The sequence below is a fragment of the Macaca nemestrina genome, chromosome 2, assembly GCF_043159975.1.
Source record: "Macaca nemestrina isolate mMacNem1 chromosome 2, mMacNem.hap1, whole genome shotgun sequence".
In the NCBI taxonomy this organism is placed as follows: Eukaryota; Metazoa; Chordata; class Mammalia; order Primates; family Cercopithecidae; genus Macaca; species Macaca nemestrina.
The window spans coordinates 52,224,511-52,251,281 of NC_092126.1; the positions used below are offsets into that span (position 1 = coordinate 52,224,511).

Here is a 26,771-nt window from a genome sequence, read left to right on the forward strand (position 1 = left end):
ACTTTGTATCCGGAAAAGTCCTTTGAAACCCAAACAGCCTACTCTAGCTCTTCAGTTCCACTGGGCTAAGTTAAATCTTAGGATCATTTGAAAGGCAAGGAGGGGGTGGTAAATTTCCACCATCAAGTGGAATGTGGAAATAATCTGGGAATAGATTAATATATTGAATTAATACCAGGAAATTTTCCTTTCTTGGATCTTCATTGTTTTTTCTTGAAAAAGTGATTTTTTAGAATTTGCAGTCAGGCTAAGAATTAAATACAAAGAACAGAATATATTCTAAAGTGAAATACACATTATATGTATCGTTTATGCTAAGCACAGTACCAGTATGTGGCACACAGTATGTGCTCCATAAATATGTATTGGCTTATTGCATAGGAAAGAGTCACCAGAAAATCTAAATAATGGAGAAATTTAAAAGAAAAAAAATCATTTTTATTTCTTTCAGCAAAAGTTAAATGAATCCCTACTATGCAGGCCATGCTTTGGGCCAGGCATTAGAGAAGTATTATGCACAAAAAATTAGCTGGGTGTGGTGGCGCATGCCTGTAATCCCAGCTACTCAGCAGGCTGAGGCAGAATCGCTTAAACCCAGGGGTCAGAGGTTGCAGTGAGCTGAGATCATGCCACTGCACTCCAGCCTGGGCAACAGAGCAAGACTGTCTCAAAAAAAAAAAAAAAAAAAAAAAGAGAGAGAGAGAGAGAGAGATATTATGCAAGGCAGGTAAGATTTGGTTCTTGTCACTATGAGTTCATAGCATACAGAATAAAAATAAAGGACAAGTACTCTCTATCACAGCAAATAATCAAAGGTTGTCTATTATTTCTAAACTCAATTTCCCATCAAACTTGCTATACTATTACATCTAATCTAAAAGCATCAATTTCTGCCTCTGACCACCCAGTCACATTTTGATTATTTCAACAGCATATTCAGTATTAACATTAATCTCGACAAATATTCCCTAGTACCAATATGTGCTAGGCATGAAGGACAATACAACACCAGTTCCATATTCTAAGAATTGGCAAGTTGGAGAAATGAAATAAACCCATTCATTTACAAACAAACCATACATGACACTTTGATGGACAGTAGAAAAGATTAAGTGGCAAATTACCGCGACAGATCAAATTACTATGGGGATCTGGAGTAGGAGGAGATCCCTTCTAGTTGGTTGGTGCAATAAGGCATTAAAGAGGAGATAGGGTTGGCTAAATCTTAACAGACCAAGCATAGAGATGTAGGACGTTCTAGGCAAGTGAGAAATGACACACTACTCCTAATCAAAAGTCCAAAGATGAGCTACTCTGTATGAAATATGCAGTGGCAACCAGGCATGGTGGCTCACGCCTGTAATCCCAGCACTTTGAGAGACCGAGGCGGGTGGATCACCTGAGGTCAGGAGTTCGAGACCAGCCTGACCAATATGGTGAAACCCCATCTCTACTAAATACAAAAAATTAGCCAGGCGTGGTGCTGTATGCCTGTAATCACAGCTACTTGGGAGGCTGAGGCAGGAGAATGACTTGAACCCAGGAAGCAGAGGCTACAGGGAGACAAGATTGCACCATTGCACTCCAACCTGGGCAACAAGAGCAAAACTTTGTCAAAAAAAGAAAGAAAAGAAAAGAGGGATGCAGTGGCCATGAGCATAAAAGGAGAGAAAACTAGAGAAAGCAGCACTTTAGTCATTGATGGAGCTTCCTTCAGGCCTGTTTATTAACATATTCCAAAAAAAATCACTGTTGTATGTACACATATGCCTTAAGATAAAGGTGAGCAACTGGAAAGGAATACAAGCCCCAAGTACAGTATATTTTCCTGACATTTGTGCTTTTAAAGAGTTCATGTAAAGGGCAATGGCATAATACTAGTATAATTCACATAATGCTAGCTCTGGGCTTTGGACTTTTAACCAAATGTTAAAAATGACTCCTTTTCTCTTGTCTCTGCGTGTGCTTCTCTGACTCTCTTGGCCTATTTCCATTCTCTTTCTTTTTTCTCTCTCCATCCTTCTTAGTGTAAGTTAAAAAAAAAAATCAATGCCACAAGTTATGTTTAAATTCAGCCCACATGACATTTCCTTCGCATTTAATTGCTTCCATACAGTTTATATCCGCTAGTCACGCTAGACCCCAGAGTATTAAACATGCTCTTTTACAAAGAAGCTCTTGTCCTGTAATAACCCCCATAATCAAAGTTCAGGAATTATGGGTAAGGCTCAGCTGGCTGATGGGGAAACAAACAGGTTTTTAAATTCATCCAAAGCAGGCTTCAGGCAGGAAGCAAATCAAAGCCGTCACTCTACCACCAGGTTTGAGAGCAAAAACACTGCAGAGGCTAGCTCAAACGAGAGATCTTGGCATCTCTGCACATCCAGCAAATCTGATGCCAGATACTATCTCTTTGGCCTGCCGTGAAGAACCACTAAACAATGCCACTTAAAGACACATGGTTACATTCTCTGTGCTTTCAAGTCAGCCCATTCCAAAAAGATCTAGCAGTGGTCTACAAAGACTGCTCTTAAGATGCCTTTAAATGAATAAATCATTCTTCTTTGTTATTCAGAGTAGACTAAGACAAAAGTTATTTTGGAAAAAAAAAAAAAAGATACAGGGTCTCTTTCTGTTGCCCAGGCCAGAGTACAGCAGTGCAATCATAGTTCACTGCAGCCCTGAACTCCTAGGCTGAAGCGATCCTCCTTGCCTCGGCCTCCCAAGTAGCTGGGACTATAGTAGTGTGCACCATCACATTCTGTTAATTTTTAAAACTTTGTAATGGAGATGGGGTCTTGCTCTGTTGCCCAGGCTGGTCTCAAACTCCTGGCCTCAAGCCATTCTCCTGCCTCGGCCTCCCAAAGTTCTGGGATTGTAAGTGTGAGCCACGACAACCTAAAGTTACCTCTTCTATCTTCCTATAGTCAGTTTGGACAACATGTCTGATCTTCCTTCATACTAATGGACCGCTACAGACATCTCAAGGTCTCTTATAAACTCAGATTTCTGGAAACTTTCACAACTTATCCCATTATCTTCCCCACTTCTCAAGAAATCACTTCCCCTTTGAAAAAGTACAAAAGTCATACAATTGCACAGGGGCACTAACAGGGATTCTTGGATCGCCCTTATTCACATGGCCCACTTTTCACAAGAATTGTGGCTACTTTTCTTACAAAATCTCTCTAAGCAACATTTCTGGTCTTCCCCACTGTATTCAGATATATGCCTCTCTACCAGTGTCAACAATTTTAAAAAACAACATTTAATTTCATGCAATCTCCCCTGTTCAAAACCCATCCAGATCAAGAGCAAAACAATTTAAACTATTTATCAGATCCAGACAGTTGCATCTTAAAGAACTTATGGAAAGTTTCTATGGCTTATATCTCTGATGGTTTTCACAAACCAATGCTTTTGTCTATAGATAAAGGTTAGATAGATTGGTTTTGTTTTTGTTTTTGTTTTTGTTTTGAAACAGAGTTTCACTCTGTCCCCCAGGCTGGAGTGCAGTGCTACGATCTTGGCTCACTACAACCTCTGCCTCCCTGGTTCAAGTGATTCTCCTGCCTCAGCCTCCTGAGTAGCTGGGATAACAAGCGTGTGCCACCACGCCCAGCTAATTTCTGTATTTTTAGTAGAGACAGGGTTTCACCATGTTGGCCAGGCTGGTCTCAAACTCCTGGCCTCAAGTAATCCACTCGCCTCGGCCTCCCAAAGTTCTGGTATTACAGGCATGAGCCACCGAGCCTGGCCAGAATCAATATAGTTTGGATCAGAGATATCATGCTACTCTTAGAAACTGGCAGATAATAAATATATTATTTGTAGCCAATAAACTACTTTTGGTCTATCATAATAAAAAAACAATTCTTAAGCTATCACTAAAACATGATGTCATTTGTCGTTGCTTTATTTTGTATTTACTATACAGATATATTCTTTATTGTGATGGTCTAGATCTGGACATATTCAGAGCCATAATTATTTTATGTATCAAGTCACTGGCAAATCAAAGAAAAATCAAATTATTTAAACATTCATTTAGGAGCTCATATTTATATTTTGGAAATGAAACTTCATATTTTAATGGCATTCAGTATTATTTATTATGCAGGGTCCTTTTATCTTGTTCCACAATATAACTTTTTGTTTTACTCTTGGCAGACTTTACTGTCACTGTACAAAACAGACATTGTTTTAAAAACCCATTTGTAATAAGTGTCAGTAAATATGATCTTTTGCTTCAGCTAAAGCAACTCCATGGCATCAGTTTATACCTCCACACTCACTTGGAAGTTTATAACGCTTGTTTTCAGCAGCTCTCAAACCTAGACTCCATACGATATGTACCAGCCACCAAGATGTTTACCAGTCCTCAGAAGGGCCTTTCGAGAACTCTTAAAACTTAATTCGTTACTGACGCTTTGCTTAAAGGACAATGCACTTTAATTAGCCACACACTGGCCCTTTATTCACACACATGAGGTAAGCTGGACATTCCAATGCATGTGCAACTGGGAAATTTGACTCCTTTAATGGTTTTCGACAATTAACTAGGGCTGGCCAATTATTAGGTTAAACAAAAAGCACTGTGGCAAAACTTGACTCATTTCACTACGGCTAATAATTAAAAAAGGCTGTGCTGATCCATCCCTCACTCTACTCACCTGCCAAAGTTTCAGGCAAAGCCTCAACAACTGGGATCTAACCTTTAAAATCATTTCTTTAATGTTGACACTCCAAATTGTCCATAATGACCCTACACTCTGCTCCTACTGTTAATAATCACCAACTACTTAATAGTTATTAAAAAGTTAACAACAGACAAATACAAAGAACAATGGCTCCACTGTGTACCATACGGATTACAGCTCTTGGACCTTTGCTTGAGAACACAGTTTTCCAAAGCCCAAAGCACAGTCCCTGTCATCTTCATACTTTGGATGCAGACATGCAAGATCAATAACTCAAGTTTAACTTTTCTTAGATGATAGATAAGATAGCTAAACTTTTTTAAAAGCCTAGGTAAAAAAGAGATGTTTTAAACATACCCTTGGTTACAGCTTAACTTTTAGGTAGCTGATCAGCTTTCTCCATTCCTGCCTTCCTTCCTTCAAGTTTTTCTACAATGTAGCTTTATGGTTGGATTTTACGTTAAAATGCATGAATACCCAAATATAAGTTGGATGATATAATTTTGTAAGAGAAATCCTTATTTGCCAAAAGTTCCATACGCATAGGGTTATATTTCACATAGTACCTAAAACAAAGACCCACAAAGTGGGGATGGTTGCACTAGAGAATGCAGAAAACCTAAGTAATTTTATGAGCAGCACTCAAGTTTACGGCTTCTTTTATGACTCTTAATCCGGCCTACTAAATTCACATGTCTTTACAAATCCCAAATCTGTAACAAGGCCACCAAGTGCTCCCAAATTAGCAAAATACAGAATAGCCTCTTAACCACAATACAAGCTTTAACTACAAAATGCAGCCAAACTCAAACCAGTTTGATAAAATTAAACACATTTTATTTACTTTATATTGTGAAAGGGCAAACTGGCCTGACGAAGTTACTTGCATTAATCTGAGTCCCCTTTGCCAGGTATCAAAATCAGTTCCGGTGAATAGAGAAACAAAGATAGGAAAGATAAACATTTACCTGAAACTACAGTTACATAATATTTGGAACCACAAATTTTTAACTGATACTCTCCAAACATAATCTGCTATTTTTATGGCTGTAATTTAGTTATGACGTGTGCCAGCAATAACAGTCCTGTGCACTACAAATTGTGACAACAATTTTACCAGGCTAGGATTGGAGACTGTAATTTTCCTCACAGCAAGTGATGATCATATCAATTAGAGTCATGTTTTCACCCGAGCCTTATAACTTATCTCAGTTAGTTATAAAACACTGATTTCGGACCCTGTTTTAATAGGGTGCTTAAATAAGCAAACGTGTGGTATACAGCAATAAAGTGAGAGACATTACAGGTTATATGGGAACTCGTGGGACTCTGTGGGAGTATATTCACACCTTATCTAATAGAGATCTTTATTTTCCACATTTTTCTCTCTCTCAAAACTAAATTATCTGAATTATCATAAGAATTAGTACCTCAGGCCCTGTTCCAACCTATCCTGGGAAAGTGTCCTCGTAGAAAAGTCATTCACTGGACATTTTTCAGTCCTTATCTTCCTTGACCTCTGAGAAACACGCCACAGAGCTAACCATTCTTCCTTCTTGAAAGACTTTCTTTCCACTCTCTGGATTTCCTCCTACCTCTCTTTCTGTTCTTTCTCCATCTCTTTACAGGGTCCATCAGGACTTCTCTTTTCTTCTCACTCTATCTGTAACCTCTCTAAGAAATCTCAACCATACCAGGATTTGAATAATTATACACATTCCCCTATGCCCCATTTACTTCCCTTGAGCATCTTAAAGTCACTTCAAACTCAGCATGTTAAATAATTTCTCCACCTCTTCCAAGCCTCCCAGTACTCCTTGCTACAATTAGAGGCACCACCGGCCCTGACATTAGACAGCCAGCAATCTGCAAATCTTCCTTTCCTCCTGCTTTACTCGCTGCCTTTATCCAATCCATCACCAAATCCTGTCAAAGGTACCTCCTAATATCCCTTCAATGATTAAAATGATTTCACTTCTTCTCTTTTCCAGCACCACTAAAGCAACTTTTCAGCAATTAAATCACTCTTATGAGTACCTTCCTTCCAGAGTGGCAGAATATTCCAGTCACTACTTATACTTCTGGAACAGCAATGAAAATTTCTATCCCTGTTTCTCCCCAGTATGGCTCACATCAGACAGTCCTCGAAAACCTGACCAGTTTTGGGCCAGTAGAGACGTCACTTTCTTGAACCCCAAAGCCAAATCCCAGTCTCTAGATCATGGTTACCCGGATAAGGCTTTTCACCCTGAGACATCCCATCAGGCATTGCATCCAGTTCTCCAGAATTTAATCCATGTCTGTACTCTACCCAGCCCTGAGGTTATGTGAGGCTTAACCGGTAACAGAGACTTCCCACAATGCAAAAACAAAGTAATGCTGTTTTTATCAATCAAGTCATATACACATATATGCATAACAAATCCTTGGAAGATAACACGGTAATTGTGAACAGTAGTTACTTCTGAGGAGTAAACCTAGTGTGTGTGTTGGGGTTGGTGGGGGAGGGGGTGTGGTGCTGGGAGGTGGGTAGTACTTTTACTGTTCACTTCTGGTTTTTTTTTTGAGACAGAGTCTTGTTCTGTTGCCCAGGCTGGAATGCAGTGGCCTGATCTCAGCTCACTCCAACTTCCACCTCCCAGGTTCAAGCAATCTCATGCCTCAGCCTCCCAGGTAGCTGGGATTATAGTAGGTACAGGGTTTCACCATGTTGGCCAGGCTGCTCTTAAACTCCTGACCTCAAGTGATCCACCCACCATGGCCTCTTAAAATGCTGGGATTACAGGCATAAACCACTGCCAGGCCCCTACTTTTCACTTTATATCCTTCAGCTCTGTTTGGACTTTTTGGTAAGAGTATATATTATTTTTATAACAAAAGCCAGCTTTTTAAAAACAAACCCCAAAATAAATGACGTCAGTAAAAGTTATGTTTATTCATTACAGTCACATTTACCATTTGCTTGGGTTTTCTCCTTTCTGATGGGTTATCAAAGTTGCAGCCTCAACTGTGATAGGTGCTACGTGCCCCTTTGAAAACCTGGGCTAAGAAATGCTTTGCAAGTGCAAACTAGGAGAAAAATATTCAGTATTTTAAAATCTGCAGAAAAGCCATCAAAAATAAATTTATTTTTTTAAATAAACAACCCAGCATGTGTATTTTTCTCCAGTCACCAGGTTTTGACTCCTGAGTCTGTCGCTGGCAATGCTTACCAGCACACTAGTCACAAAAAAGAAGAGAAATTGGATTTTTGTACAGTGTTCAGAATTGAGATGTGCCACAGCAAAATTTTAAAATAATGAGTTAGCATAGAAGTCACAAAGACATAAAATATATTATGTACTAGAAAACAGATTATATATAACCTTTGTGCCACAGATTTCCATTTTGAGATTCAATCTCTTAGAATTATTATTAAGTTAATGAAAGGTATGAATAATTGGTTGATGCATAAAATATAGCTAGAAGGATGGATGGAAAAATAAAATGATAGGTAAGTAGATACATAGGTGAATGGATAAAGAGATGGATGACAGACATATTAGATAGGTCACTGAGAGAGATAAACAGATTACTGCTTCTCAAACTATCTATGGTGAAGGACCAGGGTTTTATTTCCAATCTGTCAAGACCAGTATGTAGTCCTATTGTGGATGGCTTATACATAGCTCATACCACATGTGACTCACCACACAAGATCGACACACCCAAACTACCCTGTTCCACAAGATAATTCCATTGGTCACCTACTTGGATGTCACAGCAATGCCATTTCGCCATAAAGTTTCTAAATACTCTCAACTTCTGTATCTAGCTCTTCATAGGCCAGTTACAATTGTACATTGGCATCAGTCCATGGACCATACTTTGAGTAGCACTAAGCTATATAATCAGTTACTTCCCAGCAGTATGCCATCAGTTCTTATTGGTTGGGCATCCACTCTAACTGGTTATTGAATTTGGTAGACCATGCATCAGCCTTGTATAAGAAGGATAAGCAGATTGATTGACAGAACAGTGGATGACATATAAATTAGATAACAGACTAGCTAGCTAACAAATTAGATGGGAACCAGAGAGCTGTTCTTTGTGCAAAGAATATTTCTGAATAAAGTGTTAACAGTGGTACTTTCTATATGGGGGATTCAGAGAAGATCAGAAGAATTTCTTTTCCATTTTTCTCCCTCCAGCAGTGTTTGAACACATAAAATTTTTAATTCAAAAGAGAAAGAAACAATTTAAATGTTCATCAATAGGGGACATGATGTATCTTTAAATTCCTAAACAATGGAATACTATGTGGTCCTTAAAGAAAACAGATGTTTATGTACAGAAGAGAAATGAACTCCAAGATACATTATATTAAGTGAAAAAAAAGAAGGTGCCGAAGAGTGTGTACAGTACACTACCATTGTATTGTGTTGACATGGTCTAGGTGGATGTCTACATTGATACTCGCATGCTTGTACTCACACAGTTTCTCTGGAAAAACAAAAAACTAGTGCTCTGGGGAGGAGGACAAGAGGACCGGGGGAGAGTGAAAGACTCTTCCCAGTAAATGCCTTTGTACTTATTTTAGCTTTTTGGGACTTAAATGTATTTATTACCTCTTTAAAAAATTTTTTTTTTTAATTTAAAGAAGTTACCTGAAAACACGAACTTTCGAGTTTAGAAGATGTGTTCCTGAGAGGGAGGCTACTGGCTGCTCAGGCAGGGCATCCTCAGGGAACTGGGCCTAGGTGGGCCCTGACGGGATGACTACGGTTCCAGAAACTCAGTTTGTCTGTGTCTAGTTGATCAGCCTCAGAGGAACTGAGAAAGTACCGAAAACCACAAGAGAATATTCTGGGAACAAGCAGACTCAAAAGCTATTCATTTACAAGCAGAAATGATAGATCCAGCAGGGGCGGTCCCAAGTCAAGGGTAGCCTGGTATCCCACTTACTTGGGAAGTAAAGACCACCCACAATTTTGGAACTGTACTTACTAAATTGAATATAGATGGAGCTATGAAAGGATAGATAGGAAGACTATCATTTCCAGACTCATTTAAGTCAGTATAAAATGCTTAGTTCTCTAAACAACCAGGAGGATCTCCACATAGGTGACAATGGTGGAGTCTTATGCTACGGTCACAAAAAGCTAGGACTCGTGTATCTCAAAACTAAGGGATGAGAAAGTTGACATTCACTAGCAAAAGGTCAATGAGCTCATCCCAGCTGAGGCTCCAGAACCTCAATCGGATGCATAATCATCTACCAACTAACACCTATCTTTTAATACAAGTCAGTACAAGCTCCTCTTAGTCTCAGAAACACACCCTCAGCATTTCTGCCTCTATACCTCTCTTCCCATCCCTTTTGTCCTGGAAGGCTTGTCTGCACACCTACCTATATCTTTCCCATTTTTTGAAGGTTCTATTTATGTCTAAGCACCTTTATGAGACTTCTCTGAACACCCAGCCTTTATCCATCTCCCTCTCCACTGTATTTAGTATCTGGAGCTCTGACATTAATCTTGCAGTCAAAGGGGCACAGATACAATGGAATGCCACTTCCAAGCATGGAAGACTCCTACGAATTCCAGGGTGCAAGTTTACAATGAAAATGGCTAAAAATAAGTAATACACGGTTCCTTTCGAACACCTACTATGTGCCAGGCACTGTGCTCAAATTATACAATGCCAAGCAAGACAAACATCATTCTTGCCCTGATGAAGGTTACAGTGCAGTAAAAAAAAAAGGGGGCGGGGGGGCGGGAAACAGTAATACGGGAGTGGAGCAACGACTGGGGAAACAGAAGGGCCTAGGGGAAGAGGAGCAGGAGCATTGAAACCAGAGTGGGGGCTGCAAGTCAGGGAAAATTTCCTGTAGGATGTGGCATCCAAAACTGATATCTGAAGGTAATGGAGGAGTTAAGCAGGCAAAAAGCAGGGAAATAGTGTTCCAGGCACAGGAAACAGCTTGTGCCAAGTTCCTGAGGCCAGAAGGAGCATAGCCAACGGGAGAAACTGACAGACATTCTGTACAGCTGCAAATTTCAGACCTGTAGTCATATTATAAATGACTGACTGACCGAGGACACACCTTACAAAGGCTTCCGGCAAACCAAGATGGAAGGCAGCTGATCAAGGCTCTAGGACCACACACAGTTCGAAACCAGCTCTTTGGCCTGGTTTGTCTGTATTCCCTTCTCTCTCCAGATTCTGTCAGCTGCCTGCAGTGATAAAGCCAGCCACACATTTCTTCTTTTAAGACATACTCACGATGCTAACACACACAGGAGTTCAATGATTTTATTTATTTTATTTTATTTTATTTTATTTTATTTTTTTCTGAGACAGAGTTTTGCTCACGTTGCCAGTCTGGAGTGCAATGGCACGATCTCGGCTCACTGCAACCTCCGCCTCCCGGGTTCAAGTGATTCTCCTGCCTCAGCCTCCTGAGTAGCTGGAATTACAGGCATGCGCCACCATGCCTGGCTAATTTTGTATTTTTCGTAGAGACGGGGTTTCTCCATGTTGGTCAGGCTGGTCTCAAACTCCCGACCTCAGGTGATCTGCCTGCCTCGGCCTCCCAAAGTTCTGGGATTACAGGCGTGAGCCACCGCGCTCAGCCGAGTTCAATGACTTTTAGTTGTAAATTAGCTGAACTGGCTAAAGATCTTTAGATGGCACAAAGGCAAGGCCCTGGAAGATCGTCGCCCCCTTCACTACCTAAAACCCGAACAATAACAGGAACGAACTTGCAAAGGTGGTGCTTGTACCAGGCACTGCGCTCAGCACTTTGTAAATGTTTCTTCATTTCACGTCCTCTCCTAAGAGCACTGAGCAAGTGAACGTCATCTTTTCCTTTCTTATTTATTTTCTGCTATGCCTAGATGGAACATTAAATAAAAGCTAGAAGTCCAGGAAAGAGAGCACGCAAGTAAAGAATAAGCTGAAAGAAATCCATATGACTGCTGGGTGCGGTGGCTCACACCTGTAATCCCAGCACTTTCGGATGCCAAGGCAGGTTGATCACCTGAGGTCAGGAGTTAGAGACCAGCCTGGCCAACATGGTGAAACCCCATCTCTACTAAAAACATAAAAATTAGCCGGGTGTGGTGGCAGGTGCCTATAATCCCAGCTACTCGTGAGGCTGAGGCAGGAGAATCAGTTGAACCCGGGAGCTGGAGGCTGCAGTGAGCTGAGATTGCGCCATTGCACTCCAGCCTAGGCGACAATAGTGAAACTCTGTCTCAAAAAAAAAAAAAATATATATATATATATATATATATATATTTCTGTAGAGACAGAGTCTCACTATGTTGCCCAGGCTTGTCTCAAACTCTTGGCCTCAAGCAATCCTCCCACCTCGGCACCCCAAAGTGATGAGATTACTGGTGTGAGTCACCTTAGTGGAAATTTTGATGAGAATAAAATATAAATAGGCACTGGAGGTGTACTACCCATTTCTGGTATATTTGGGTTTTCTTCCATCGTCTCTATCTCACCATCAATGACAGTTTCAAATAGGATAACCCAGACTCAGTTCAGAAGCAAACTCTAAAAATCCATCCACCACTCCACCACCACAGTTATGTGATCATCAAGGATACATAATTACAAGATCTAATTATGGGCCACACAACTGGCATGAGACAGCACAGCATAAGGAAAGGAACACAGGTTTTGGAATCACAGAGTTCTAATCCCATCTCTGCCACTCACCTGTTATGTGACCCCAGGGCATTTACTTAACCTCAGTGAGCCTCAGTTTACTCAACAGTAAAATGAGGTAATAATATATACCTGTTCACAGGATCACTGTGAGGGTTAAAAGAAATAATATATGTAAAAGCATCTAGGGTTATGAAAAAGTTCCATACGCATACAATTCTGTTGCTCTCTCTCTGGGATGCACTGACACTCACTTTCTGCCTTGTCTGGCATTCAGCAGGTAATCAACAAATGTCAATTACCTTTCCTGCTCGTCTCTCCCCCTTCTCCATTTCCTCTTCCTCCCCTATCCCACACACAAAAACAGCTCAATTTGTAGTGACAATCTAGATTCCAAACAACAAAAACTAGACACTTATCAGATGGAGTTGAGTATCCTCTGCCCAAGATGCTGAAGCAAAAGGGCACTTACAGTGAGCATTCCTATTCAGGTTTCTCTTAACCAGGAAAGTTGACTCTAAGTCCTTATTTTAAACTTAAAACTGACTTTCAACTCCAGATCCAGGTTGTCCCTCAAAGCTACAGCTGTAATCCAGAGTCAAAAATCACCTGACCCCTATTGCCAAGGTTTCTGCTTCTGATTTTGGCTGGGTAAATACGCTATGCATGTTGGGAGAGAGAGAAGGGGAAGCAAGAACTAACTTGTACTGAACATTTCCTGTGTGCCAGATGCTCTAAATATGCTCATCTTTCAAACCACCAGGCAACAGGTATCACTCTCTTCACATTACAGACAACTGAGGTAGCAAACAGTATTTTTTGAATAACAAAAGGCCCTTATGAAAACAGCTACATAATACTGTCATTCAAAGATAAACAGAAAAAACAAGCCAGAGTCAGAACAATTTTTAAGTAAATACGTTCAGATAGAAAAGGACTTGAAAAACTTACCTCCTACAAACCATTTATTAAGAAGTTACTCAAGCATGTACTGCAGCAAAATGAGGGATAAACCAAACAAACAGGAAGACACGGGAAAAGGAAACCGCACTTCCAGCTATGGAAAGAAGTCCCAGGATGACAGCTCTGTAGTGGGCCTAGTGAATAATCAGTTCAGAACGGCACAGAACAAGAAAGGAATCTTGGCATACAGCTTAGACAAAGAAGACTTGATAGGTTAGACAAGATTGAGAGCCTAGAAAACTTCTGAGATCATAATAATGGCAAATAATGCATGAACACATTAAAAGGCAATCAGAAATAATAGGAAAAAAATTTAAGAAAGTCATGGTCCAAATATGAAAAAACTACAAGGTAAGACAAATTTAAACAACTGATGAAGAGTGAGAAACCAAAAAAAACCATTTGACTTTAGGGCTAGATACCTCGTCCTTTGAATGGCCCAGGAATCCTAATACCAGACCCACAGTGCAAGTCTAAAATCCAATCCCAACACACAAGGCAATGAATCATTTCACAGAATTGTAGTCATGTAAATGTTGCCTATGGATTTTCAACTTTAAGAATCATATATGAATAAGATGGTCAACTTTGGGGCAAAGCACAAATACAGGTTATGGGTTCAGGGCTTTGGCAACGTGAAAGCAACATTGTCAAAGAGTGAAGGGTAGAACTGGTAGCAGTCCAAACATTACTGACATACACCATAAGGAATCAAGAAATACTATCAAAAGTTGACAAAAGCCAGGTGTGGTGGCTCACACCTGTAATCCTACAGCTTTAGGAAGCCGAGGTGGGAGGATTGCTTGAGGCCAGGAGTTTGAGACCAGCCTGGGCAGCATAGGAAACCTTGTCTCTACAAAAAAGTTAAATAAATTAGCCAAACATGGTGGTGCAAACCTATAGTACTAGTTACTTGGGAAGCTGAGGTGGGAGGATCGCTTGAGCTCAGGAGTTTGAGGCTGCAGTGAGTTATGATTCCCACTGCACTCTAGCCTGGATGACACAGAGAGACCTTGTCTTTAAAAAAAAAAAAAAGTGGGCCGGGCGCGGTGGCTCAAGCCTGTAATCCCAGCACTTTGGGAGGCCGAGACGGGCAGATCACGAGGTCAGGAGATCGAGACCATCCTGGCTAACCCGGTGAAACCCCGTCTCTACTAAAAAATACAAAAAAAACTAGCCGGGCGAGGTGGCGGGCGCCTGTGGTCCCAGCTCCTCGGGAGGCTGAGGCAGGAGAATGGCGTAAACCCGAGAGGCGGAGCTTGCAGTGAGCTGAGATCCGGCCACTGCACTCCAGCCTGGGCGACAGAGCGAGACTCCGTCTCAAAAAAAAAAAAAAAAAAAAAAAAGTGATTATAAAAAAAAGGTGACCTAACAGACAAACCTAAAATGTAATAAACATCAAACCTGGGAGAGAAAAAAGAAAACTAGCTTAAAGAGCTACATTCTCACTTTCATATCAGGTGCTAAAAGTTGATAAATCAAAACATGGTGGTAAAAGCATATTACTTAGGCTTAAGAAGGTAACAGTCTAAGAATTAAATATGGAAACAGTTGAAAAAAATTGAAAGGTTCCGTCTGTGAGCCTTGAGGAGGTGAAGGAAACCATTGTTTTTCAACAAAAGTCCTCCTGTATATTGGATTTGTTACCAAGTGCATGGATCACTTGGACAAAAATAATTTTCTGTCACACATTTCAGAAAAGGCAGAACACTAAAATTGTCACTAAAAATTAGACGTAACAGTCAAATATTATAGTTGGAATTGTATTTAAGAGGAGGATAAAATCTTTTTTCTTATAAAATCACATTATTCAAATGAAAGATTTTTATAAGAATGTTTGCAAAAGAGTAAAGATGGGAAATTCTACTGAAGCTAGATAACTTTCTTCTTTATAATTCCCCATTTTCTGTAAAAGCATGTATTCTATTTATAATCAGAGACCTTTTAAAAATTTAATGTGATCAGTATTCAATCAGTGTGCCAGGTTGCTCAACACCTCAGCCTGATTCATGAGAATTAGAGAACAGCAGGAATAATGAATGAACACAGTGGTTTTCAGAGGCTACGTGTTTTAACATTCAATCTGCTTCATTGTTACTCCAATTTTTAAGAACTTTTTATTTAGAGATCGGGTGCGGGTGGGAGGGTCTGCAGATAGGCACCACCATGCCCTGGTCATTATTACTCTAAAGGAATATCTGAATACCACAGGACATCTGAACACCACAGGAAAGGTGTAAATGGTCAGGAAAGGTGCCTTCGGGAGGTTCCAGAAAGTGACTACATCATATACCTAGCAACAATCTTACCTGAGAAAATGACAAAAGGCTTTTTTAAAGCTTCTTAGATGTCCAGGCTCTATTTCCCATTAAGTTCATTGTTTAGCTAAGGAAGTGACATGGGGGAAAGGTGGGCTGGGGAAAAAGGAAAAGTGTTCCCTAAGTAGACAGCAACAGATTAGAGGTCCAGTCCAGGGTCCACCATTAAATAACCACATGACTTTCCCAAATTCCTATCATCACCTTTCCCTGGCCTCAGTTTTCTAGTCAAAAACTAAACAAAACAAAAGTGACCCTTATTATTCTAAAATCCTTTGATTTCTAACTTATAAAGCCCTCAACTCCCAACAAAGTCAAGAAACAGATTCTTCTTTTGGCTGGGCATGGTAGCTCATGCCTGTAATCCCAGCACTTTGGGAGGCCAAGGCAGGAGAATCACTTGAGTCCACGAGTTTGAAACTAGCCTAGGCAACATAGTGAAACCCCATCTCTACCCCAGCCAAAATAAAAAAAAAAAAAGATTTATCTGCTAGCCCCAGCCCTATTTCATAGATGGCAAGTAAAGTAATAAACAGACTTAATGAAAATTAACTCTGAGTGAGTCACCATCATTTTGCAAGCTTCTACTTAATCCACTGAAATATATTACCTTTTGAGGCTGTGTAACAAAGTGTATGACATTTACCTTATTACAACTTTAAACAAACTCTACAAGAAATTCAGAGAACTCTTGGCAGATTGCTTATCCTGAAAGACAATAGTCACTGACAAATTCTTAACCTCTCTTAATCACTTGGCCAAAAAACTTCCAGGGATAGCACCAGATCAGGCCAGCCTACTACTTACACATTTTTTTCAGCTGTCATTTTCATTGACTACCCAGAGTGAAATGAAGATGCACTCTGCTTTGGATTGGAGAGTGGTTGTGGTTGGGGGGATGGGCAGAGAGATCACGGCAACTTTCTCTAAATCCAAGGCTAATTCCACTTTTGCCCTTGTTCACAGGCAGTTCTGTGCTACTCCAATCACTCCAAACACAATGTGTAAAAGCAATTTTTTTGTTTTGCTTTTGTTTCAGGGTCTTTTTCATCTAGTTTTCCTCAGATATTAGGCAAGCTTAGCTCTTATTTCATATTTTTAATAATCACAGTTAATGCTGATCATATACCATACGTATGTGTGTATATATTCATAAACACAGTTTAGAAATTATGTAGGGCTGGGCAAGGTGGCTCAAGCTTGTAATGCCAGCACTTTAGGAGGATGAGGCAGGCGGATCACTTGAGGTCAGGAGTTCGAGACCAGCCTGGCTAACATGGTGAAACCTCCACTCTACTAAAAATACAAAAATTAGCCAGGCATGGTGGTGGGTGCCTGTAATCCCAGCTACTCGGGAGGCTGAGGCAGGGGAATTGCTTGAACCCGGGAGGCGGAGGTTGCAAGTGAGCCAAGATTGTCCCACTGCACTACAGCGTGGGTGACAAAGTGAGACTTTGTCTCAAAAAAAAAAAAAAAAAAAAGTCATGTTATTACATCACATACTTGACTCCACCCACTACTTAGAAGTCAAAGGACTGAGCACATGTACAAACTATCACTCAATAACCCAGAGAAGACCAGCCGTCGCATAAATGACCATCAAGTCTGTTTCAGAATCTCAGCATTATACCAACCTCAGAAACACAAAAAGAACTCCTTGAACAAGATACTAACAGCCTTGAGATGGGGAAGGAATAGGAATTGGTCACTGGTATGAGTCAAAGGGTTCACTATAGTAAACTTCATCCATCACTGTGTATGCATTCTTAAAGCTCTCTCATAGCAATCAAAGCATCAAATATTAGTGCCAAAGAAAGGCTTGATTAAAGTTTTAAAATTGTACATAGTCTTTTGAACTAAGGCTACTCTACTAAAGAAATATAGGCTTTAAAATGAAATCTAAGTCAGTTTTTTAGGAGAGGAGTTTCCCTCACTGGCAGTGCAGGCAGTCCTGAACCAAGTGGTCAGGCTGGCACAACCTCCATCTTTGATAGTCTGACCCTATGACCTCGATGGAACATTTCAAGTTCCAGCTTGGTTTCTCCTGAAGAATGTAGTTATCTTAGGGTACTGCAATTGAAACAATCTCCTCTAGTGTTTGAGAATATATTTTCCTGTGGGGTGTAATGTGATAATTTGAACTAATGTAAAATTCATGACATCAAAAAGCTGGAACAATGTGAAAGGAAGAAGAGCAGGCTTGTGATTTGATGGTATTTTAGGTTAACAAGTTTAATGTAATAAAACTCCTGACACAATTTCCACACGATTGATTTGTCCAGCCCACAGCTACTTCACCACACAGTTGCTAATTACATCACTGTGCTGTGTGGTCATTATGTCACCCAGCTGGGAGCACTACGGCCTACCAGCCACTGTTCACTTTTCCAGCTTGCTTTTCCCAAGAAGACAGAACCTGCAGACCACCTACTTCACCAAAAGTCCCTCTGTTCCTCAAGCTTCACAGCTTTTCTCTCATTTATCTTGGTGTCACATCCCAAAGGGCCTGGCTCTGGACTATCTGACTCAGAGTGGCCAAGGAAGGGACTAAGGGTCTGTGCCCAGGAGTTGGCTTCAATCCTGCAGATTCAGAGCAAAGTCACCTGTGTGTTTTATGGTGGATGAACTTCACCACACTCTCCTCCGCTTCTGATCCCTACAATTCCAACACCCAGAGACTCACTCCCTGCTTCCAGCTCTCCATATCTGTGAAATAACCGTGGAAGGACACACACCATCTCTCTCTCTCTCTGTGTGTGTCACACACACATACACACACGAACACACGCGCGCGTTGGGCACTGTGCCTTGGTGCCGTCTTCGGCTCCAAGTTGACTTACTTCAGGAAGTATCTCTGGCCAGTGGCCGTGAAGGTCATCTCCCAGCCCGGGGGCAGCGGCAGCTCGTCGGTCACGTCGTAGGACTGCTGGCGGAGGTGCGCGTGCTGCTGCGCGGGGCTACCCGCAGCACCCGCGCCGGTGCCCAGCTGCAGGGACGCGGGCGACGAGTGCGAGCGGACATGCTGGGCACCCCCAGCCAGTCGAGGCCCCGGGTGGCCGCCCGAAGAGTCGGTGCTGGACTGGCGCGAGTGCGAGCCCGAATCAGGCTCCTTGAAGAAAGACTCCGGCAGGATCTTCTTCCGCCACGAGCTAGGCTTCGGGTTCATGACAGAGTTGAAGAGGGCTTCGAGGTCTGTGTCTAGGTCCTGCGTGACGTGGATCACTTGCTGCCCAGGCGGCGGGAGCGGAGGGGGCGCCGAAGCCGGATTCATCTTCTGCAAAAAGAAGGTCAGATCAGTCTTTTATTTAAAGTCGGAGGAAGTGGGTAAAAGGGTTATAGGGTGAGAGGGCGAGATGGTGGGAGGAAGAATAGAGGGAAAAGGAAACGAGGAGACAGATAATTGCCCGCCTGGAGATCCCAGACACTCAGCGGTGAGACCAGCAGGATGGGGGAGGGGTCCCTCCTGGCCTCGAGAATTATGCAACTTTCTTGAAGCAAAGAAGTTGCCGGGAGGAGGAGAAGGAAGGGCGAGGGGTGGAGGGAGTAACTGCACTCGAGGCTTGCTGAACCGCAGGATGGCAAAGGAAAGGTCGCAGCTTTCCGGGACAGGCAGCCCCCCGAAAGAAGTTCAGCCCGAGCCAACTCCACCACGTCTCGACTCCGGAAGCCTGGGGAGCCTGGAGCCCTGGAGTGGTGCCGGGTGAGCGCGCGAGCTCCAGCGGGCACTACCTGGGCGGGCAGCGAAGCTGAGCCTGAGCGCGAGGCGGCCGCCGTCCCGCCCGAATTTGCCGTCGGGCCTGGGTCGCTCGGGTGAGTCCCGAGATTGCGGAGCTGGAGCCGAGGCTTGGCTGACAAATCCTGACCCGACTCGGTGCCTGGCAGTCTAGGGGCTTCGGCTCTCACATCCCCCGAGCTGGCCTAAGGAGCTCGCGCTGGGCGAAAAGGAGGCGCAGGAGAAGCAGACAGCGCGGCCGCAGCAGCTCCCGGACTGTCCCATAAACAAAGTTTGGAGCAAACTCCCACCCCCAGGAAAGAGGCGGGCCCGAAAGTTGAGCTGTTGAATTATGTATGACCTCCTAGTCCCGAGCCGGCCGGCCCCCGCTCGCCCCTCCTCTTCCTCCTCCTCCTCCTCCCACTCCGGCTCCAGAAAACCCTGGGCGTGATGGGTACTTTACTGGGTAAGAGGAGACGGGTGCCCCCCACCCACTGCTCCCGGCCACGCGGACCTCTCCCGCGGAGCCCTGCATCTGCGTTCCTTTGAGTTTACCACGGACTTGGGGCGGGATCAAAGGGAAAGTGGCCTGAGCCTGTTTCATCAAGGGCTTGTGGACCGAAACCAAGGCCGGGGGTGGCGGAGGGCAAGCGGATGAGGGGCTCAGGCCTAGGAAGGGCCGGTCCTGGACACCGCGCCCTCCCCTGCAGCCAGACGCCGAGGCCGGCAGCACCCGGAGCGCCGCGCTGACCAGCGATTCTGCCCGAAGGCCGGCCCGGGTGCGCCCCGGCGTGGGGAGACTCCAACAAGGCCAGCCTTTCCACGAGAGGCTGCTTAGCTCTTGTGACCATATTTGGTCTGGCGAGGAGGCATCTTGGCTGCCTGGCTCTCAATTGTCTGCTAGAGCACAGACGGTGCCCAGAAAGTGCCTCTGTCACTGGAGATGCGGCTTCGCCAACGGGTGGGTTGTAAACAAACAACTTTCAAACCATTCATCAATCCTTAATTTCCTCTACGGGGGTGACTCAGGCCACTAGGGATTGAGAAGAAACCGGGTCAAAGCTGGGTGCTGGAAGAGAAGAGCAGTTGCGCCCCCCTCCCCCGCAACATCCGTGAGGGTTGTGGGAGGATTGGAATGTCCCTGCCGCCCTCCAGGGAGCCTGGAGCTGGGATGGAACCCGAGCAGGTGGCTAGGAGTAGGGAGGGTGCGCCAATGACCCGAAAAAAGCCACCCACCTTCCCACCGACTAGATCTGGGCGAGGGGTGGAGACCCCCTGCCTCTAGCTAAGGGAAGAAGGTCAAGCCTGGCGAAACAGCTGCGGGAAGTGGGAGGAGGCCTTGCCCTTCAGAGCAGCTCAATTTCTTTTCTCTCTGGTTCCCTTTCCACTGAAGGGAAAGGGTGGGGGGAGATGGCGAGGTAAGCCAAATTCCAGGAAACCCCTACCCCACTCCATTTGATTCAAATAGGAGTTTATTAAGTAAATCAAATGAGACAATGTAAAGCACTTCGCACAGCACCGGCCTGATTACATAAGTGTTAAAACAGAACTGTATGTTCTTCAAGTTCACGTATTGTGCCTTAATTTTTTTTTTTTTTGAGGGAAGTCTCGCTCTTGTCCCCCAGGCTTTAGTGCAATAGCTCCATCTCGGCTCACCCCAACCTCCGCCTTCCGGGTTCAAACAATTCTCCTGCCTCTACCTCCCAAGTAGCTGGGATTAAGGCGCCTGCCACCACCACGCCCAGCTAATTTTTTTATTTTTCAAAAGTAAAGACGGGATTTCACCATGTTGGCCAGGCTAGTCTCAACTTCTGACCTCAGGTGATCCACCCGCCTCGGCCTCCCTAAGTGCTGGGATTACAGGCATGAGCCACTGCGCCCGGCCTCCCTTAATATTTTTATAGGGTAAAATAAAGTCAAAGTTAAAATCTGGAGCTGCCTTGTGTTTTGTTTCATTTAATTTAATTTAGGAGAGCTAAGTCCTTTCTCCCTCACCCAAACACCTTGAAGGAGAAAAGTTTAAGGAAAAGACAAGGCCACTGATAGTTTTGTCTCGGAAAAGGTAGGAGAATGTTGGGGCCACTTCCTGAATGGCTACATCCATACTCAAAACAGAACAACACCCACCAAAGTGAGCCACCTCACCTGTTATCTGTACTTGGAGGTGTGCTCCAATTCCAGACTCCTCACAGACTGGAAAAAATTAGGGCCGCCTTAGACGAAGGCAGGCATACATGTATCATCCTTTTTTTTTTGAAATGGATTCTCACTCTATTGCCCAGGCTGGAGTGCAGTGGCATGATCTCCGCTCACTGCAACCTCCGCCTCCAGGGTTCAAGCAATTCTCCTGCCTCAGCCTCCCGAATAGCTGGGATTACGGGCACCCACCACCACACGTGGCTAATTTTTGTACTTTTAGTAGAGATGGGGTTTCGTCATGTTAAACAGGATGGTCTCAAACTCCTGATCTCCAGTGATCTGCCTGCCTTGGCCTCCTTAAGTGCTGGGATTACAGGCGTGAGACACCACTCCTGGCCGTGTATCATCTTCAAACGTAAGCAGAGGACAGCTCCTTTCAGGAGCCTTTGAAACCAGATGTTTTCCGTGAAGCAAGTCCTCTGCCCATAGGACTGGCAAAAGGAGAGGGGAAGCTAGTACAGGTCACTCCTTGGAAAGTAGAATATCTGCAAGTTACTCTCAGAAGCCATCACAGTTGCAACAATGGAGGAAATAAGCTATGGAACTAGAGGAAGTGACTGGAACCTAATGATAGTAATTCAGAAGTCACAAGGCTGACTTGATGATTAAAGGATGAAAACTTGAGGCCAGCTATACTCCATGAAGGTCCTCACCCCAGAAGAAAGGTGAGAATCAGGGTTGGAATTGGATGGGCAGTGAGAATCAGGATTGGAACTGGATGGGCAAGGATGCAGTCTTCGTTTCTTTCCAAGCTTCAAGAAATAGATAGTGCAACAGATGAAGTAGATGTCTGAAACAGAAATTGCCCTTAACACAGGATAACTGAAAAACTCCCAGTTCTCAAATAGCATATAAGATGTAATAGTGAATAATTCAAAAGATTTACTGTTGTCCCAGCCATTCTAACAATAGCTTCAGATTAAATAACATTTACAGGTGTCTTGTATGTATCAGGTACTGCCCATAAGAGGCAGCACAGTGAGTAAGTGTATAATTTCTGGACCCCACAGGATTCTAGGTGAAAACACATATTTGTTTTATTTGTTGATATGTGATTTAGAACACAATCTTTGAAGCTGGCTCTACCCGCTACATTATGCCAGTAGCTTAGCATTCCTAAGTCACAGTTTGCTCATTTACAAATTGGAAATAATATTGTGGTAGTCTCTCTGCTACACTGCAGCCTTTCAATGGCCCAGCCTCATGTTATCAATACCTTTATGTAGCCCCTTCCACTTAATCTGGACTGGGCCAGTGATTTGCCTTAACCAGGAAAATGCAGCAGTGAAGTTGTGCCACTTCCCTGCCTTTCCCATCCCATCTCCTAGGAAGGTATAGAAGCTTCCAGTTTGTACTTTTAGGAGACCTGAGCCACTAAGAAGTCCAGTTACCCTGCTGGATAAACCACATGGAGAAGGAAAGGCCCTGAGATACTTGGAGAGCGGGAAAAGTCCTGCTGCCCAGCACCTGAGCTGAGCCCAGCCTCAGCCAACCCCACTAGCTGACTGCAGACACATCAGTGATCACCAATAAGACCAGCAGAGCTGCAGAGCCAAGCCCAGTCCAGATTGCAGAATTGTGAACAAATAAAATGGATGTTGCTTTAAGCCACAAAATATTGAAATGTTTTTGTTTTAAAATGCAGAATGTGCATTCTAAGAATTAAAAACAATGCAAATAAAGTCTTTTTCTTTTTTTTTTCTTTTTTTTTTTTTTAGACAGGGTTTCACTTTGTTGCCCAGGCTAGAGTGCAATGGCTTAATCTCGGCTCACTGCCCCCTTCACCTCCCAGGTTCAAGTGATTCTTGTGCCTCAGCCTCCTGAGTAGTTGGGACTACAGACAGGCACCACCATGCCCGGCTAATTTTTTTAGTAGAGACAGGATTTCATCATGTTGGCCAGGCTGATCTTGAACTCCTAGCCTCAAGTGATCTGCCCACCTTGGCCTCCCAAAGTGCTAGGATTATAGGCTTGAGCCATCATGCCCGGCCACAAATAAAGTTCTTCACACAAAGCCTGCTTAACATACTAAAGCACTCAACAAATATGGCTGTTTTGTCTCATGGAGACCTAAAGATAAGAAAACTGGATCGATGAGTTAGAAAGTATTTTGTCCAAATATATACAATGAAACCATGTAAAAAAAAAAAAAAAAAAAAAAAAATCCTGAGATTCAGCCCAGGGTTTGTAACTCTAGACCAGAGCACATTCTCCAGAGTGCATCCTGTGTGTGGAGTTGCTTCCTGGTATTGCCATTTTAAATCATGTGATACCTTTTGTCTGACTATCTCATAGAGAAACTCCACAGCTTTTATAAGATAATCAGTTGAGAGCATACTCCTGCTGATAGATATGTAAATCTTTCCATTTGCAAACACTTTCCAACAAAGTCCATTGCCTGCTTCTAAATCCTCCCTTCAACACACTTCCTACTGAAGCTTCTCTTGAGTCATCTGTTTCTCTTCCCTCTCTGTTCACATCCAATCAGTGTCAAGTGCTATTGGTTCTTTCTTCTGGTGTCCCCAAAAATCCATACTTCGCTTCCCATTCTCAGGACAGGACCTTATCTCAAAATGCTTGAAGTGGCCTCCTAACTGGTTTCTCTGCCTCCAGTCTCTGTTTTCTGGTCTCCTTCTTTTATAATGTCATTACCTAGCTCGGAAGTTTTTTTTTAACAACTGTTCACAAGTATATAAGTCAAAGCTATCAATCCAGCACTAAAGGTTTCCCAACACACTGCCATCTTCATAGCTTTCTGACCCTGGTTCTTACATGGCCCCCTAATAAAGTGTCTTTCTCCCACTTCAGCCAGGCTCTGACCCAAGCATATTTTGCCTAATTCTTTACTACACTTATCTGAACTCTGCTATTTGAATTCTGCTCAAAATTGTCCTCCAAACTCCATTGACAGGCGTTTAGTAATCTCTCCCTTCTTCCTAAATTCTCCTTGTTCTTGTCTTTTTCACTCTTTCCACATGTAATCAAACATGTAACCAAACACTGCCTTATACTGTTTTTTGAGACAGAGTCTCACTCTGTCGCCCAGGTTGGAGTGCAATGGCACAATCTCAGTTCACTGCAATCTCTGCCTCCCGAGCGGAGGCCGAGATTCTCCTGCCTCAGCCTTTTAAGTAGCTGGGATTACAGGTGCCTGTCATCACGCCTGGCTAATTTTTGTACTTTTAGTAGAGATGGGGTTTCACCATGTTGGCCAGGCTAATCTCGAACTCCCGATCTCAGGTAATCCACCCACCTCGGCCTCGCAAAGTGCTGGGATTACAGATGTGAGTCACCATGCACAGCCTATATTGTATTGTAACATTCACCTCAGAATCTCTTGCCTCCCCAGCTGGATTGTAAATAGCTGCAGGGCTAGAAGCAGCTTAAATTTCTTTATGAGGCCAGGTGCAGTGGCTCACGCCTGTAATCCCAGTACTTTGGGAGGCCAAGGCAGGCAGATCACCTGAGGTCAGGAGTTTGAGACCAGCCTGGCCAACATGGTGAAACCCCATCCCTACTAAAAGTACAAAAATTAGCCATGCGTGGTGGCGCGCACCTGCAATCTCAGCTACTTAGGAGGCTGAGGCAGGAGAATTGCTTGAACCCAGCAGGTGGAGGTTGCAGTGAGCTGAGATCATGCCATTGCACTCCAGCCTAGGCAACAGAGCGAGACTCCATCTCAAAAAAAAAAAATTTCCTTATGAAACTGCTCCTAAGAAGGCCACAATTCCTTGTTGAGAGCATAATGACCCTTAGATGATTTTGCCCATTCCTCTTTCAGCACCCATTAGTGTACTATGAAGTTTGTTAGATAATTTCTCACCACTCACTACAATTTCAGCTACTTCTGGACTCAACTCTTTAGCAAGATTGCAAGCTCTTTGAGAACAAGTCTAAGAGAACTTCACTTTCTTTTTGTTTTTCCCATGCCTGAGAAAGTGTTCTCCATGCAGGAGTGTTCCGTACATGCCTAGCCCAGTGGATTTTGCCCCTGCTATTCATCTGCCATTTTTGTCTCAGGAAAGCCTCAGCTGCTTTTCTCAGCCCTACTTCTGGGTTGCTGACTTGATCTGAATGACTGATTCCAGCAAAGATGTACAGTTAGAAACTTGGTGGGGTGGCTAAGTTAAAGGACTGTGGTCCCAGAAGCCCTTGGGGCAGAACCTGCCCTGACTTGCTGAACCAGTATGGAGAAAATTCCCAGAGCCAGGGTTGGGTCGCCATTAGCAACTGAAGAGTAGCAAAACAGACAAGGACCTTGAATAGATAAAGGTTTGAATAATGGGGAGTCCAAAAAACTATAGAATAAGGTTAAACTTTATTTCAACATGAGGATAAGAGTTGACCAGTTCCTTGACAAATCAAACGTGATACTTGCGTTTTCATAATTTACCATATCCCAAGTGTCTAGCACAGTGTCCAGCATGTAGCAAATATGCAAATACCTAAATAAAAAATAATTGGTGCTGCCACTCATTTCTGCATTTACTCTTTCGTTGCCATGCTTCACTTTGTTCTTAATAAATGCATCACTAGCATGATGATAAGGAAGATAATTTTGATGATGATGATGATCATGGAAGGCACTATTTTTTTTTTTTTTTTTTTTTTTTCAGACGGAGTTTCACTCCTGTTGCCCAGGCTGGAGTTTAATGGCACCATCTCGGCTCACCGCAACCTCTGCCTCCCGGGTTCAAACGATTCTTCTGCCTTAGCCTCCGGAGTAGCTGGGATTACAGGCACGCGCCATCACGTCTGGCTGATTTTGTATTTTAGTAGAGACGGGGTTTCTCCATGTTGGTCAGGCTGGTCTCGAACTCCCGACCTCAGGTGTGATCCACCCACCTTGGCTTCCCAAAGTGCTGGGATTACAGGCATGAACCACCACGCCTGGCCAGAAGGCACTATCTTTTGTCTGATGTTATCTAGTGCTTTAGTAATGCACTTGGGCTAGAGAAAAAAAGGGATTTTTGATATTTAATCTTTACTTAACTTCAGTACCTTATGTAAGTTATTTATCCTTTAGTATTTTTGCTATCATTTTGGGGCAAGGGACTGGTGGAAATATTTTTAAATGGGAAATAGTAAGTAATAGATATTTTCCTAGAAAATAAAAATACACTTTTGAAAAGGCTTAACAATATACAGTTTGGTTTAGAAGCTAACTATCAAGCCATATTGCAGAGTTGCTCATTGCACCATGATCTATAATAGTGGGAA

At 43.1% G+C, this 26,771-nt stretch overlaps 1 protein-coding gene across 1 annotated transcript in view; it reads right to left on the reverse strand.

The window, feature by feature from the left end:
* Window positions 1-19,631, reverse strand: part of LOC105463670 (WW domain containing transcription regulator 1) — a 143,901-nt gene extending 124,270 nt beyond the window's left edge. The window contains exons 1-2 of the mRNA XM_011710887.2: window positions 19,370-19,631; window positions 18,481-18,914 (exon numbers count right to left, since the gene is read on the reverse strand). Coding sequence (XP_011709189.1) covers window positions 18,481-18,911 — 431 coding nt within the window. The 5' untranslated portion in view covers window positions 18,912-18,914; window positions 19,370-19,631. The remainder of the gene's footprint in view (window positions 1-18,480; window positions 18,915-19,369) is intronic.
* Between the last annotated feature and the right edge of the window lie 7,140 nt (window positions 19,632-26,771).